Here is a 17094-nt window from a genome sequence, read left to right on the forward strand (position 1 = left end):
TCGACCCCCCTGTTCCAGGGTCGTTACCTCGTCGCGTTACCGTCCCGGAACCCACCTTTCCACGATTCCGTGGAAAATAGAAGCGCCCCGGTTCCCAATTACCGGAGAGAATAACACGTGGACGAATGTCGGAGCGAGAGTGGAGCGAGAACTTTCCGAAAACGAAAAGAAACGGTGAATATCTCCGGTCGTGGCCGATTCCTCGGTAACGTTCGAGCGAACCGTCGGCCGGTTCGTAGCTTCGAAATTGGGAAAGTTCGCGTGGTCGTCGCGAAACGCGAAGCTGTCTCCGATGAGTAGGAGAACGAGCGGAGCTCGCGGTGAAGAAACGATCGCGAGGAGAAAAGAAAAGAAAGTTCGCGGGACACTGACTAAACGGCGAGCCGGTGGTAGATACGCGTGCTCAAAAAGCATCCGGTAAACGGTAGGAAGTGGAACGACACGACCCCGGGCGGTGGGCGCGATTTTCTTCGCGACCCGACTAAACCTGCCGGAATCGCGTTGCTTTCTGGGTTAAGTACACCTACCGGGGAGAAGGCTGCGAACAGAGGAGCGAGACTGTCATCGAACGAGGCTACCTACGAACGAAATGAACGCGATCGACGCCCGACGAGGGAAAGACGAACGCGTGCCGAACCGTTTCGAGTCACGATCATCGGCGAACCAGCGTGATTCTTTTCTCGAAAACGCGATCGAAGCGTCCAAGAGCCCTGGAGTTCGATCGCCGAAAAACGACCAACTCCCGGAACAGACCGACCGGAATCCCACTCGAACTTACGTTCGTAAAATGCGCGGTGCCTACTCTCGATAACCCTTCGCGTTTAATCGATGAATCCTTCCCGGGAACTTGCAATTAACACAATTTCCGTGGAAATTCCGGCTCGAGTGGCCCACCGAAGCGCAGCTACAATTCGCGAAACGCGGACTGACCTATTTACCGTGCTTTCGACAATCGGTATCGCGTCGAGTCGTATTCGTCGTTGGGGAGGAACTCGACGGGTCGGAGGAGATATTTATCGAGAGGAAAAGTTCTCTTTCGTCGGGAGCAACGAAACTGCGAGCGTCTTCGAACCTTCCCGATACCGTTGCTCGAACCTTTGCGAATAAAATTAGAATTCACGATGTTATTTATCGGTGGTGTTCGAACCAAGTTGGCCAACTCGGCACGAGATTCGGGACGCGACGCCGATCGTGGTCCGATGTACCGTGCCACCTGCGCCACGCGCTGATAAATGGTGGACACGTAGCGGTTGAAGGCGCAGGAATCTCTGCGCGTCCCCAGGACACTCCGTTTTCGTTCGGTTCTCGAGGTTCCGCCCAAAAGCGAAAACATTTTCACGGCATCGAACGCGTTAACGAGACCCCGTGTACGTCACGGTCGCGCGTGTGTCGCAATTTCACCGACGCGCGGCCCGCTCCGTGTACTCGTCACAGCGACGCGCAAGGGTTATTCTCCGTGTGTGCACGGACCGTGTGGCGCTCGGTGGGTGGCACACGGCATCCCCTGCACAAGCGGCGAGCTAAAATTAGACGCGAACAGAAGGGGTTTATTCAAATTACTCCGCAGCGCGCGCGAAGCGGACTCCTGGATTTTAAGCGACGACGTTACTTCTCGCCCGAGAACGAACCAGCTCAGATAACACGACGTTTCCCAGAGTGACGCCGCGAAATTAAACGAGGCCCGCGCCCAGCTTAATGAAGCGTACGCTTCTCCGCTTCTCCGCTTCTCCGCTTCTCCTCTTCTCCTCTTCTCCGCTTCTTCGTACCGACGACTTTCCTCCTCGAAACGGGAACATTCGTCCGGCCGTTCCTTCCGATTGTTATTATTATCGTTATTATCGTTGTCATTGTTTCGTTGGAAATCGACGCCGACCGGATTATCGGCGAAGCGTGCGCGATAATTGAAAACGGACAAAGAGCGGAGAAAAAACGCGTTTGCGCGAGCTACTTCGTATCAATATCCCCGAGGAAATATCCACGCTTCGTCGACCGCGCGGAGCGGACAGAGGAGAGCCGTTCGCGAATTTAATCGCGAGAAACGCACAAAGCGTCGACGAAACTCGTGGAAAAATCCTTGGACGGATCGCGACACAATTTTACCGAAGAAAATCGATCGGAGCGAATCTCTCGCCCCGATCGCGAGACACGATACGTACTTTACATAGAGAATTTCGTACGCAATGGTACACGTTGCACGAAGACTTACCGTGGTCTTCTCCAAACAACGAAGCAGATGGTGATGCTGCAATTCGAAAATATCTTCCTCCTTGTAGCTGTCGTCCAGCTGAAGACCGCTCTCCTGCGCGGCCAATCGTGCCTCGGCCGCTTTCTTTTTGCTCACGAAGGCCGCTCCGCTCGACGCTTTCGCGATCCTGATGCGCGCTAATCTGGCTTTCTGCAACAAAGACGTACAAACACGATTATTAGCGTCGATGATCGCGACCAACGCTATCCTCGGCCGTGGTTCTCGCGATCGATCGCATCATTGATCCGTTCGATCCGAAAGTGATCCGGACTAGCGCATTGTATTCCCGTATCGACGATGCAATCGAGATCTCTGTTAGTTTCTCCGGGATTGGAACCGACTTTTGCGAACGAGACGAGCGCGAGAAAAAAAAAAAAGAAAAGAAAAGGTACGGGATTCGAATGGAGAAGAGAATGGCGGTAAATCGCGCAACCGACACCGGAAAACGCATCGACTTCCTGGCACGGAAGAAGTCGTTAGGACTAACAATTCCGCATTGTCTCCGGGTTTTTTTTTCTTTTCTTCCAACCCGTCCTCGGGGTGTCTCGCGTTTCGCGCCCGGCCAATTACGCTTTCAACGCCTACTTTCCGCGCGAACTTCCGACGCTTTCGTGGAGTTCCATCGACGAACCGAGCAAACGTCGATGCGAGGTTGGCTGGTTACCAGCGGTGTTCTTTCGGCGAGAGAACCGCCTGGTCTTTGTCTCGGTCAAGTCCAAAGGAGTCACGATTCCTTCCTCGCGGAAAGAACGTTCGATGTACGCTGGTCGCGAAAACGAGGAAGAGTACCCTCGTCGAAGTTTCGTTCGCGCGGAACTTTCGAGACGATTCGAGACGATCTTTTATCTCTCCGCGAGGGAGATCGAAGACGGCGGGCGCGGAGCCTCGGGGATAAATTCTAGGGCCGAGCGGAAGTCTCGGCGGTGTTCCTCGGGAATCGACCGAGAGCCGTAATTCCCGAGGATACCGCGAACGTTTCCCGTTCCCGGTAATAAAATGCGATGATAATTCACAGCGGTGGAGCCAAGCCGGTGCTCCGTCGCGTGAGCACAAAGGAAACTTTTCTCGCGCATCTGCATCGAGGAGCAGCGACAGAAGGTTCCTTCCGTCTCGCGGGAAACGGCGAGGACACCGCGACGTCGAGTAATTGCGAAATAACGGGAGATAAAGCCGTTCGTTGAGATAATTTCACCTCGTGGAACGCGACGGGGTTCCCGTAACAATTTTCCGCCGCCGCGAACTTTCTCGCGCGAATATTTCATCGCGTTAACGTCGCCCTTTGTCGTTTGCCGATCCAACGACACCGTCGCGCCTCGAATCGATGGAACACGGCCAATGTCCGCTCGACCGTCTACGAAATATACGCGAGAAACGATGCCTCGATTCGAAACCGCTCGAGGATGCTCGACGGTGTACTCGTCGTTGCGATAATGTCCTTGACACGATATCATCCGACGCTCTTCGAGAAGTTAAAGCCTCGAGGCGATTGGATGGCGGCCGGTGACGAGACGACTACAGGTAACCGGCACGGACCGCGTACGAACGAGGTCCGAGTGTCTCGAAGAGGAGAGGAGTATTCGACGGGCTCGCGGGTGCTCGCCGAAATACGAGAAATCTCGAGCGAGCGGGATTTTCGATCGAGCGGCTTCGAACGTCGATCACCGGTGAGCTTCAAAGGACGAAGAGAGCGAACCTTGGAGGAGCTTTCGTTCCGAAACGTGGTCGAATGGAAACGAGACTCGAGCAAAGTGGCGGAGAATAGAAACGAAAGACCGGGAGAAGGGCTCCGGGTGGCACGGTGCTGAATTACGACCAGGGAACTAGTCGTAAGCGGAGGGTCGATTTCGATTAAATAATTCGCCCATGGCCGCTATCTCGTTACTTTTGCAACTACTTCCAGCCCTACGAGGTAAAGTTTCACCGCGAAGGAAGTTTCGAGCGTAGCGTTCGCCGCTCGTTCGATCCATCCCCGAGTCCTTTTCAGCCCGTGCCGCTCGTAATTTCCCGTCCCGCGAAAATTTTTCAACCGAGCCAGCGAGTTTTTCGCGCAACGGGCTGGCCTTATTTTGCATCGACGTAATTTACGGGCCCGACGTTGCAACGTTTATCTCGGGCGAGCAGTCGCGCCTACGGGACCGCACCGCGCCGGTATTAGACTCCTCGCGCGAAAGACATAAAGTACGCGAGTTAAATGACCACCGTTCCGGCACGCTGCGCGACCTAGCTACAACGAATCCATCATTAACGCGTTATTTCTCTTTAACGAGCCTTTTACTACGTCCGCGAAGCTCGTAAAACCGGCAGCCCCGGGATCTGCGCGTCGAGAACCGGCTACCGGGATTCGTCGAGGTTCGCCGAGATTCGCGTCCGAGCGAAATTTATCGACGCGGTGGAAATTCGAAATAGGAACGGTAGTAACAACGCTTTCGTCCCCCGTCCGCTCGGAGATTCCCCGATTTTTCCATCGCGTTCGGCGACGACCTTTCCGCTAAATTTCATCGCCGTAATTGTCACCGGTGGCACGTAGGCTCGAGCCGAACCGACGATTAACTCCTGCTTTTTCCGCTCGCGATAAACATCGGTAATAACGGTTTATCGGTGGAATCTGGTCGGTAATTTGCATCTCGGTCGATCGAAGTCGGAATCGTCCCGCGGGCAACCACGAAACTGTACCGGCGCTCCGTTCGCCGGTTATCGGAATTCGTGGATCTCGCTCGAAATTTTTCCACGAAACGAATCCCTTAAACGGCGCGATAACCTACGATTCCGGGATCAAGGGAGCCGCTCGACGATAAGGAACGGACGGAGCGACGACGAGGGCCGAAATCGCGATCGTTCGAACGCATCGGGCGCGTCCGAGACGCAACTAGGCGTTTCTTCGAGGTTTTCGAGGATCGATCCGATCCGGTAATCTAGATTCGCGTCGGGCCGCGACGATGTTGCGGAACCCGAGAAGCTACGACGGTTAGCGTGGCAGGGGACGGTTAAAAGCCACCGAAAGTGCACGCGGTCGCGGCCACGTCCGTCGAAACTGCATTCGAGGACAACTTCCTGACATTTCGCAGCTGCGGTCGACCGTGTAAACATTCGCGGACATAAGCCGCCACGCGTGACACCGTGCAGACGCGGATTCGCCGCGTCGAGCTCGCGAAAATATACCGTTTGCCGGATATAAATATGGTAAACACCTCGGTGTGTTTCCACGAGCCCGCGAGCGGAACCCGATCGTTCTATAATTAACGCCACGAGTCGATGCGCGAATCGTTTCGCGGGCCCGATCGCGCGATTTACGCGTCGACGCTCCGAGCGTTTGGCTAGCCGCTCGACTTGCGGAACGGGGGAACGAATCGACCGAACGCGAACCAGTTCGAGATCGAGCATCGAAAGTATCGTTGGCAACGTACGTATCCTTTGCGAAAACAAAGAGGAAACGTAGAGAAAAAACCCCCCCGGACAAAGGTTTCGTTTCACCCGCTTAGCCGTAACTGGAAGAATCCTATTGTCGATAGCGAACGAATTAGAAAAAACAAGCAGCCTCGGGTATAAAAGATGTATACGAAAAATGAGGACATTGAGTGAACGTTAAAACTGGGTTACCGGATGAATGAAAAACATTTTACATTGTGGACCGTACCCGAAGGAAAACATCGACAGATTCCGTTGGCGGAGTTACAAATTCCATCAATGGAACTCGACGAATGGAACTCCAAGACAGAAGGGCCAACTTTGAAAAAAACTGCCGCGGAAACGGGTACCGTGAAAACAGACCGACTCCGTACGTCCTCTCGAGTCGGTGTCGCGACCACGAAATACCACGACGAAGTAAATAATCGACGAGATCTTGCGACGGTTTCCGAGTTACTTCCATCGGCGTTACCGAGCTTGTTCTTTGCGAAATTCCGCGACTCCGTTTCGATCGAGGTAAAATGGAGGAAGAACGGGAAGGGGACGACACTCCGAGGATCGGTCATCCGGCGAGAGAAGGGAACCGGAAGGGCGCAACGACGCGAAAGTTCCCGTGTCGTCGAGCACGGGACGATCGATCGCCTAGGAAACGGGAAACTGAAATTTCCTCTGCCAGTGTCTCGCGCGGAGCCGCCGAAAAACGAACAACTCGCGCGAGATTACGCGCGCAAGTTTCGCGACCCGGGGAAACGCCGAAACGTTCCGAGCGCGCGAGTAGAGTAAACTGAATTTCGACGAAGATAAATTGCCTCGGGAGTGTCCGTGTACGACGACGCTCGTACGGAAAAAGATTGGAAACGCGTCAACGGTTTCGCGAACCCCGTAACGACTCGAGGGACGACTATTCGAACGCTCGGGAATCACCGAGGACGAAATCGGACGAGTAAGTATCGCGTTGCAATAGCAACGCCGATAGAGACGGGTCAGGCGTTAATTGATACGGTTGCGAATAGCAGTTTTTAACGGGCTTACCCCCGATAGATGGTCTAAGGGGTGTCAGGACCGTCCTTGGTCCTGTAACGCTAATTACCCTAACGGAGAGAACCCCTGTCTCGGAAATACAGGAAATAAAGTGGAAGAGATTCGAGGTTGCCAAAAGAATCTATACCGAGGGCGATAAAGTAAGAAAGTCGGGCGAAATGATAATACTTTCGTAGGTTTTCCTAACGCGGCCGAGCTACGCTTCTGTTCGATTCAACATCCCCGAATCCCGATCGCGAGCGGTTCGCGGAGAAACGAGATCCACTCCGACGTAGGTACGGTTTATCGATTCGGTGTTGGCAGGGAGTACTCGGTCGGTGATTCGGTATCATCGCAGACCCGGTGAGAAGGTAGCTTCGTTCCTTGTCGCCGTAAAGTCCGCGTTTCGGTGTTCGAACGGACGAGGCGTATAATTTCCCGGGCGTGATCCAGAGCCACGGTTAGCTCGCGGTGAAAATGGAGAAAGGCCATCGGTGCAGGGACACGAACGCGGTCGGAAGTATCGCGTGGCTCTCGACGATTAATCCAAGGAAGATGAGGGAACGCGGATGCCGCGAGACCGATAAGAGAACAGAAGTCACGATTTCAACGATCGAGGGCCACCGCGGTGTGTTTTCGGCTCGGGGCGAGTCTCGCACCCTCGGCCACCGTTGCCCCGGTCGCGGTAAGTTAATTAAGCGAACGTCGACAAATAACGCGCGGGTCACGGACGGCTGAAAGGGGCGCGGCCTTTCGCGTTTCAAGAAAGGGCCGCCGGAATGGAGTACGCAAGACCTACTTTCCGTGAGCATTGAAAATTAAAATAGTAAAAGTACCGCACTGAAAATATTCGCCGCTTCACCGAGAACCCCGAGCGACGTAAAGCGTGTTTCATCGTGCGCTTCACTGAAACGTTAATAGCCCCGTCCCGTTTCTCGCGGTTCGACGAAGAAAAAAAAAAAGTTTCGCCACCGAGAATGGGGGCCGAATGGAAAGAGGGTGCGAGCGAAATCTCTAAATAATTTTTCCGAGCAACGACGAGTCCCGACGTTTAATAACTCGGCGATCCGTTATCCCGAGGGCTACGGTATTCGTCGCCGCGCGTCCCGCCCTAAGATCGCGCGGCTGCCCACCCGAAACGATCCTCCTCTTCACCGCCCGGTCTTCTTTCTCCTCTCGGTCGTCCGCTTGCTCGAAAAATTATCATTTAATCGCGCGCAAACGCCCGCCGGACGGACGATCGACCGGCGGCCGCTACCTTTCGAAGAAATACCTACAAGATTTTTAACCACGCGCCGCTCAAAAGGAATATTTAACCACCGAGATCAAGAATTCCACGGACGAGTTTTCGGCAACGCGACGACCGGGTCGAGATTTATCCTTTCGTTACGAGGGCGTTTGCTCGCGACGTCGCGTCGCCTCGAAACGATTCCTTCTCGCGGTTCTTCTTTCGCGAGAAGAACGATCCAATTGGCAACCGGCTCGATCTCTACGAGCGTTCCTTTTACGAATTTTACCTCCGCCGGTTGCACGATGCCAACTTTTCAACTGTTTTCGATCGCCTGGTACGCGCGCGAGTTCTCCTTTGGATGGTTCGCGTTGTACGCGCGCAACGGGATCGTTCCGGTGGTGAAAATCGTTATCTCGGTAGTAAACGCGCGTGCACGCGAACGCCGTTCGAATTGTTCGATTCGGCGTTGCTCGGGAGAGGAGTCGACCGGTGTGCGCCGCAGATACGCTTCACGAGAGCAACTTCTCTCGTTCCCCCGGCGTCTACGCGCGATATTGTGCCAGCCATGAATGCGTTTTCGAATCTATGTAACTTCCGGTCGTTCGCGCGCGACGCTGCCGGACGCTGATAAATTCCTCGTCCTTTTTCCTCGCGGAGGAGGGGTGGATCTCCGCGCCGAGGGAACAGGCCGCGCGATGGATAATTTATCGTCGCGCGATACCGCGGCTCGCAACGTTACCGTAAATAAACGAAATCGAAAATAAACTGTTCGACGACTTTATTTTCGTTCGAGAACCGTCGCTCACCCCCGACGACCGTAAAGAGCTCCGATTAATGATCCCTTTGGCGAGTTCGCGCCGAGTTGATCCCCTCCAAGGAAACTCCACCGTGGACCCATTGTTCCTGGATCGTTTATCGCGATCGCGCAATATCCCGAACATCGACTCGAGATCGGTGCTTCCTCCCCGAAAGAAGAGGAACGATGCTCCCCTGTCGCGAACGATCCGAGAGATCCGTGGAAACTCGAAATTTATTATCGATTCCGTTGACGCGGCGAGAGAGTCGGGCGATCGAAGCGTTTAAAATGAAAAATTGATCGCGCAAACGGGCGCATTCGAGGCCGCGTTCGCCAGACTGCACGGCAGCAATTTACGGCCAGACGAAGGGCGGAAGTTTCGGAACATCTGTTCGAAATTACGGCGGGCGCACCTGAAATCGACTTACGTCGCAATACGCGGCCAGGGTCGTTTGAATATTCGATCGGCGGTACGTGGCCCCCGTTCCAGCCAATCCGATTCCGCGCATACTAATTAGTCCCCGATTAATTAACGTTGATTCCGTCGCAGCTACGTAATAGTTGGCGTTACAACGCGCCGGCAGGGAACTCGAGACTGCGCAATCGCGTTCGTCGAACGGATCGAGAAAAAGAGAGAAGAACGCGAACGCAACTGAACGAATCAATTTCGCGCGTCGAATTACGCGTACGCTCCGAAACAACGGTTGCGAAATTCGGGCAATTTCCAGGAATCGAATTTTGCGTAAACCTCGGTCGACGAAATCGGCCAAGTCGACGATCTCCCGCTCGGAGATTCCAGATTTACGAACCGGCTCCAAAAATTCCCGGTGAAACTGCGGAGCGCGCGATCGCTCGCATTTTTCCCGCTGTAAACACGCCGCGTCGGCTTTAATCGTTAAGCCGGCCGTAATACCGCTCATAACACGGCCGACGATCCGAAAACGGCCTCCTAATAGCGCCCGCTAATTTACCACTCGTTAATTAACGTTACAGCCCCTACGGACCGCGCGCGTCCTCTCGTCGATTCGTAAATTTCGTCCGATCCGGCGATTACGATTTTTCGCCAAATCGCGGAAAGAGAAACGGTCGACCTTCTTTTCCTCCCGCGCGGTTCGCTCGAATCGACGCATCGAAAATTGCCCTACTTTTTTCCTCTCTTTCTCTTTTATTTTTTTTCTACAAATCTTCCGATCAATCCTCGATCCGATCGAGGCACGCGGTCGCGTAAATCGACGTTTTATCGGTGCAATAACGGAACGACAGCGTGTCGGCAGTAATTTAAGCCGGAGTATCTGGCCCGATTTGATTTATCGGACGTACGTGGCCGGTAAAACGCACGCCGACGTGTTTTACGAGGTGAAAACCCGTTGACAGGCTTCGGCGAACCCTGACGCTAGGATTTCCCACTTCTTTTTATTCGGCCGGCTTCTCGCTCGCGTTGCCTTTATACGGAAGTTATTTTTAAAAGTCGAAGCCTTTTGCTTTTTGTTCCTTTTCCCGCTGGGATTCGAACGCTGTCTGGGTCTCTCGCGGCGCGTCGTGCTCGTTAAAATCGATTATCGGGAAAACCGAGCGGCGAACGAACTCGTATAATCGAACACGCTTTCGCTCGCTCCTCTTCCGTCCCCAGTTTTTTCTTATCCGACCGTCGGCTTCCATCTTTATCGACGGACCTTCCACTTTTTTCCGTCCGACCGTGAAACGCATCGCCGATACCGACTTGTTTAGAAATGTCCGCGATGTTTCGACACCGAAGAAATTCTCTCCGCTCGGTGAATTTCGATGAAAGAATAATTGAACGCCGCGAGTTTCGTCGATAACCGTTGAAAGTTCGGTTCGTAAAATGGAAAGCTGAGACGCGATCGGCCTGTTACCGAGTAGTTCAGCGCCCCGCGAGAATTCGTTTCGCTGGACTCGGGATAAGTTTCTACGAACGCGAATTCTCGGCTCGGAGAAGGCATCGGGGATAAACGAGGCGAATACTCGTCTATGGGTTCCCGGCAACGTACGATTCGACCGGAGCAATCTTTATTAACGTAGCCGGCGCGTAAACTGTTTGAAAGTGCGGCCGTGTTTAGCGCGTTCAAGAATAGCGTGACGCCGCTGACGCGGTCGTTCCGGCGGTGCACTGGCCCTGTTCAACGCCGCGATTAAACCTGGACCACCGGGAGCCGATGACGTCAGAGGTACGCGCCGCCTCCGCCACCTCCGCCACCTCCGCCACCTCCGCCGCCACCGCCGACGTCGCCCTGTTTACGACCGCGGCACGATCGAGAGAGATCCACCCGGAAGATCTCTTTTTCCATCACGGAATCTCGGGAGAGTACACTCAGCGCGTTTAACGAGCTCGTTCCACTCGCAGACGCTTCGATTATTTTTTCTTCCCGCGTCGAGCGGCAAAAAAGTTTTCGACGGCTCTCTTTATCGGGCGCCGCGTCGATCGTTCCCTCGCGATGATTCTCCTCGGTCGTAGTTTATCTTCCCCGCTTCGCGTTAAAAGACGCCATCGTTAGCTTCGATGTAAAGCACGTTGCGCGATCGAACCGACTTTCGACCTACCGTTAACCTACTCGTGCGAGAACGCTTCGAAACTTGAGCGAATCACTCTCGCGAGACGATACGCAAACACGTCACAACGATTACGATTTTGCGACAATTAACGAAACACGAACGATCGAACGCTCGATCCGGCCGAACGATCGAGTAGCCTCTCGCTCGGGGAGATTCGTGTTCGCGACATCCTTTTCCGAGCACCTGTAACCGTGTATCGTCTTCGACGTTGCAAAACGGCCGAAAGGTTCCGCCGAGTCTAACCGTTAAATAGGTTAATCACTGGTTACGCGAAGTAAATCTTCGTCGGTCGTGGTTCGTCGTAAATATTCGCAACCGTGTGTTCCCGTGACTCGGATGTCAAAGCGTCCGCCAATAATTATTCGGTCGGCGCAAAGGGAGACCGCTCAATGAGCGGCCGGACTATGCCAAATGGGACGAATCGCGACCGCGACGACAACGACAACGATGGAACAATGTTTTTCGATGCTTGGATCGGTCTCGAACTTCGTCGATCGCGATTTTTCAAACTAGCGAACGCAGCCGCGCGCTATCCGACATCGAATCATTTTTCTTATCGCCTATCGAGATCGCTGTCGTTGTTCCTCGAAGAAAAGAAACGAATCTCAAGGAACGACGAGGGACACTCGCCGCGAATATTCATCGGGGAGAAACTTCCGTCCCCTGATCTCTCGATTTCCACTCAACTTGGCCCGGCGAGGGCGTAAAACCGGGGAATCTCTCCACCGGAAGCCAATCGCGCGTATTTTCTTATCGCGAACGGGCATTGCGCGTTCCGCCGCGAACGATTTCCACGGATCTCGAGAAAACAAACGAAACGTCTCGTTATTTTTTTTCTTCGACTCCCGGTGACTATCGCCCTTCGTCGAGCAGAAGGGTGGAAGAAGAGAGAGGGGGCGAGCGTGCCGAGGAGTTTGCGCTAAGAATAGAGATACGCGGTGAAGAGGGAAGAAGAAGCCTCTTTCGTTGGGAAAAATCCGAAATGCGTGAATGACGACGCGGAGGTCGCAATGAGAAATAATCCAGGAGGTTCTCTAATCAAGTTCCAGGAGCGTGTCGTGCGTTTCGCTTATTGGCTCGTTCGACGCGAAGAAAACTCTCTCCAGCGATCGTTGAAGAGCAAAACCGCCAATGTAGCGAAATCCTCCATAAATTTCCCAGCGAGGAGCGAGGTGTCCGGAGAGCCTTTCGTTTTCCCCATTTTTCTCGTCCACGGAAGTGGATCTTCCTTCCTCGGAAGGAAAGTTCTCGGAAAGTAACTCCGTGCTCGCGAAATCGTCGAGCCACGCTGCTGCCAAAGAACGAAATAACTCGTCCGTCCGGCCGAAGGCGGATCGGAACGTCCTGTCCGGTAGGAGCCACGGTTTCTCGAATGGGTAAAGTTTCGTTCGAACGGAAGAGGAGCGAGCGGTAGCCAGCACCGTTGGCGTCCTTGGCGCGGATCTGCGCGGACCGTTTGCGTCACGGCAGGGTGTTTCGAGGAGACTTAACGGCCGTTCGAAACGCGAACGAGCCGATAATCGTAAAACGCTTAATCGTCGAAACATATTTCGCGGGCGTCGAATCTAAAAGTTTCATCGGGGACCGAAAAGCCACCGGCTCGCGTACCGGGAAAAAGTTCTCGACGGTTCGTCCGGCGAGAAGCCACTCGTGGAAATAACATCCCGGGAAAGTTAACGCGATCTCGTTCGTTCGTGCGTTAAATTACTTTTGCGCGCGGGGCCCTCTTCGCGCGTCGTTTGTTCGCGAGCGCCGACGAGAAAACGCGTTCGCGGCACAACAATGCCATTCGTGGAATTTCGGCTACCACTTTTTCATCGCGTTTAACTTTTCTCTCTTTCGTTCGCCGTTATATCGGTTCCCGATTATTGCGCTCGTTTCTCGAGCTCGTCGGGCCCGAAAGTTTGAGAAAGTCTCGGCTAATTTGCGCGAAACAATGGATCGCGTACACGGTTCCGCGAAGAACAAGAGCGAACGCAGGAAGACGGTGCAACGTCTCCCAGCGCGGGTCGTTCGATCGAGCGAGTAACAAAGAACCGGAAGCGATCGGTTTCGTACGGCCGAGAAGCGTAAAACGCAGCGACGCGTTCGAACGAACACTGTTCCGACGGAAGTCGGAGTTTGTTTCGCGAGTAGAAATTCGCGAGGAGAACCGTTTACTTATGGAAGCTCCTGTCAAATATTTGTTTACCCTTAGCCGGGTGAACTTGCCCGGTGCGCGTAAAGTCGATCTCGAAGGAGGGATCGAGAGCGAAAAGCGGCCGGCAAGCCGAACCGCCGGAGACTGCGTAGCAAACTTCGATGTTTCACTTTGAATCTATTTATTTTCGTAGCACGAAGCGTCCGTCGGCCGCGTTTGCATTTCCTCCCGTTCCGTCGACGTTGACGATAAGCAAATGCAACGACGCTGCCCCGGTATCGGGCACCGCTGCACCGCTTTTACCTAATTATCTTCAATTTCTTTCGAGCGGATTCCTCGCGAGCGTTCGCGACTGCCGCGATACCCTATCGCGTAACCCCGCCGCGGAGATATCGAATAAAGGAATACCTATTCAAAGTTCGTACCGAGCTCGTTATTTCGAGTATCCGCGGTGCTCCCTATTGGCACGGGTTTCCGAACCCATCGCGCGTTAGGGGTTAAGATCGCGAATTACTTTATTACCTCCAGCGAGCGTTAGTCCGAAACCGTGGACCGTGACGGTCGATACGATTGCCGCGAATATTCCGAACCAGACAACACGGACGCTTTTGTCCTTATCGGAAGTACGCGCGACGGGGAGCCGAGTCCTCGCGCCCCAATAAACAGATTTCGTTCGAACAAGCGGTTCCCCGAAACCCTTTGAAAAAAAATATTACGACTCTTTGGGAATCGACGACAAAGAGCAGAACGATGCGGAACGAAAGACACGCCCGTGTCCGAAACCGCGAATCGGGACGAGCATGGCTATGCATATGCAGATGCGATGCATCTGCATTGCAGATTCGACCGAGCCGGGAAAGAAAGCTCCGATCTCGGGGCTGAAAATCGTCGAGAAGCCGGCCGGGTCTTCGACTAATTTGCAAAAAGTTTCCCGTCGATCTTCCACGAGCTCCGCGATCGTCGTCGGTTCTTTCAAACGTCTACTCGTCGTCGAACGAACCAAACCGCGAGAGATACGCGAATATATTAACGCGGACACCGACGGAGAACAATTTCACCGGTAAACGATCGCACGACCGTCTCGAACAACGCCGAACGATTTGCAACCTAGAGTCGGGAACGACAACGGCCGTCAGCGTACGAGCGTCCCTCGATTTGCGAAAGAGCGCAAGAGTGTCGTCCGCGGACTGGAGTCGAAGAAAGCAACAATCGCTATGAATCAGATTCGCGAGGCGGCCGGAAGATTCCCGACCGCGATCGTACTCCTCGCCACTTTATTCGGCCAGCTGCCTCTGTCTCTCCGTACACGGGATAGTGGTAATGAACCGAGGGCAGCCGCTGGCTCCCGGCCAACGAAAACTCCTCCTAGAGGCTCGAACTCGCCTCCGACACCGTGAGATCCCCGATGCTGTTCGCCGGCAGAAGAAATTACGAAACGACTTTTGCGCAACCGGCCACTTCTGGCGCTGAACTCTGCCAGAGAAGTTTCAAATTCTCTGTCGCCTGTCGGCCCGTCCTGCTCACGGCGTCCCGGGGCGTTCCGCATTTTCCCTCGCGAACAAAGGGACAACAAAGGGTCTCGTCGACTACGAGACGTTCGCGAGACCCAGAGAATCCGTGGACCCGGTACGTCGCGGCAGACACGCGAATTTCAAACGGACTCGATGGAAATGCTGCGAGACAACGAGCGAATAAGAGGAAATCGGAGGGGAAATTGTCGAAATATTCGCGAAACTTTCCATCGAATCGCGTGAAAGTAACGAGACGCGCGCGCGAGTTCTAGAAGATCTCCCCGTGTCGAGAAACGAGAATAATTGTAAATCCTCGCGGTGAACGGGTGGATCGATGGGTAAATTGGAAGGAGATAGAAAGCGCGTTCAGAAACAGAGGAAGGAGAAATGTATTCGCGACTTAATGGGGTGCTCGATGAAATTGATCGGTTTGCCGGATCGCAAACGGGGATAATCGCCCGACTGCTGTTCGACGATTAAAGGCCCCGGCTCGGAAAGTAACAACGATCGTTGGTCGTCGTTAGAGTTCCAAGACAGCGAAACGCTCTCGGGATGCGTCTTTGATCTCGGCTAATAAAATGCCGGCAGCCGATTAAAAATAACTCCGCGGCTCGCGGAGAATAATTTCGATACCGGAGACGCTTCGCTTTTTTTAGATCAAAGCGAGAGAAGAGAGTCCGTACCTCGCGGATTTCGCGACCGTTTCGGGTAAATGGAAGAGGCTGGATGGAACGCTCTTCGAAACCACCGACCGATCTCCGAACGGGTCCTCCGTTTTACGAGCGATGGAAGCTGGACGCGAGCTATCCGATTCCGCGTCCTTCCTCTCTCGCGCGCGAACTGTCTACGTGAACCACGAAGAAGCATCCGTTTTGAAATAGTTTCGATCGATCGGACGTGTTTTCAATCGCACTTTGGAGAGACGCGGCTACGAACGACGACTCTGGCTCGATTCGTGATCGCGCAATAGCGAAAATTGCGCAATCGGCGGGACGCGTAAAATTCGCGCGACAACCGGCACGTTAAATTGGAAAATTTTGATACACGACGGGCTAAGAGTTCCACGTAAGTGTGCCACGGGGACACCGTGTATTGCCGGCGCGTCGCGTGGGTGAGAATAAATCGCCCGAGTTTCGGAGACACCGCTTCGCTCCGCGGCGCGGCGCGGCGCGACGCGGCGCGTTGCGCCACGGCCAACTAACTTTTCATCGATTCGGTTGACGAAGGAAACCGTCACTTCCCGTTCCCGATGGAATATACATCATCGGGAGTCGCGAACCTCCGATCCATCCTAGAAACCATTTCCACGAGAAGGAAATTCGAACGCGAAGAAAACGTCCGCGATCGATTCGACCCGAAAACTTCCGCGACGATGAAAACACGATCCGATCCACGGTAAGAGAAACGAGCCAACTCTTTTATCCTCGCTCCGACGGAAGGGTAAACGAAACGAGACGTATATCTCGGTTATTAATAGAATAAAATTGGTATCGAGCTATCGAGCAAAAATAATACGAAAGAGTCGTCGCGGGAGACGCGAGTCGATGCGCGTATTATCGTTCGATTTCTGAGAGGAATCTTCCGGAAATGTAAATAAAAGGTGGAAGAGAACTCTTCGTTCGCGACCATTCGCGCGATTCACCGGGGAGAATCCCAAAGTTCTTACACCATCGGCGTTCACCATCGTTTGAAAAATTCGTTCGTCGTTCGACTCGGACGCGTCATCGTTGTCCAGCCGTATCTCGAACGCGCAAGATTCTTCGAGCACGCGTACTCGGAGAGTATTTTTTTTCTCCGCGCGATATTTTCTTCGTTGTTTCTCGTTGCGTCAAAGTATACCGTGTTATCATCGTTATTGCAAATAACGTACGGTCGACCGATGGAAGAAGAACACGTGGGTAAACGAATCGCGTTCCTCGAACTCTCTAGGGGCGAATCATTGCAAATCGGCCGGACGATCGAGCCGGTAGATTTCCCAGATACCTGTAGTATATTCAGGAACAGTGTATTTATTTCATCGTTCTCGGTCTTAACGCAAAACGCGCGCATAAAAATCCCGCCGGCAGTTCCGCACGAAACGTAAAATTTAGTGGGACGAATTTACGATATGCATATATCAGAAGGCTAAGTCGAGGAAGAAGAGCGAGCACCGCGTCTTTTTTAAATCGGTATCGA

The 17094-nt window shown here is 53.7% G+C and overlaps 1 protein-coding gene across 7 annotated transcripts in view; it reads right to left on the bottom strand.

Moving 5' to 3' along the window:
* Shal (potassium voltage-gated channel protein Shal) overlaps window positions 1-17094 on the bottom strand; it is an 81490-nt gene that overhangs the window by 25322 nt on the left and 39074 nt on the right. For all 7 annotated transcript variants that reach the window (XM_076322333.1, XM_076322332.1, XM_076322339.1 and 4 more), the window contains one exon: window positions 2207-2395. In XM_076322333.1, the coding sequence (XP_076178448.1) occupies window positions 2207-2395 (189 nt within the window). The remainder of the gene's footprint in view (window positions 1-2206; window positions 2396-17094) is intronic.

This window comes from Ptiloglossa arizonensis, chromosome 10, assembly GCF_051014685.1.
Source record: "Ptiloglossa arizonensis isolate GNS036 chromosome 10, iyPtiAriz1_principal, whole genome shotgun sequence".
Lineage (NCBI taxonomy): Eukaryota > Metazoa > Arthropoda > Insecta > Hymenoptera > Colletidae > Ptiloglossa > Ptiloglossa arizonensis.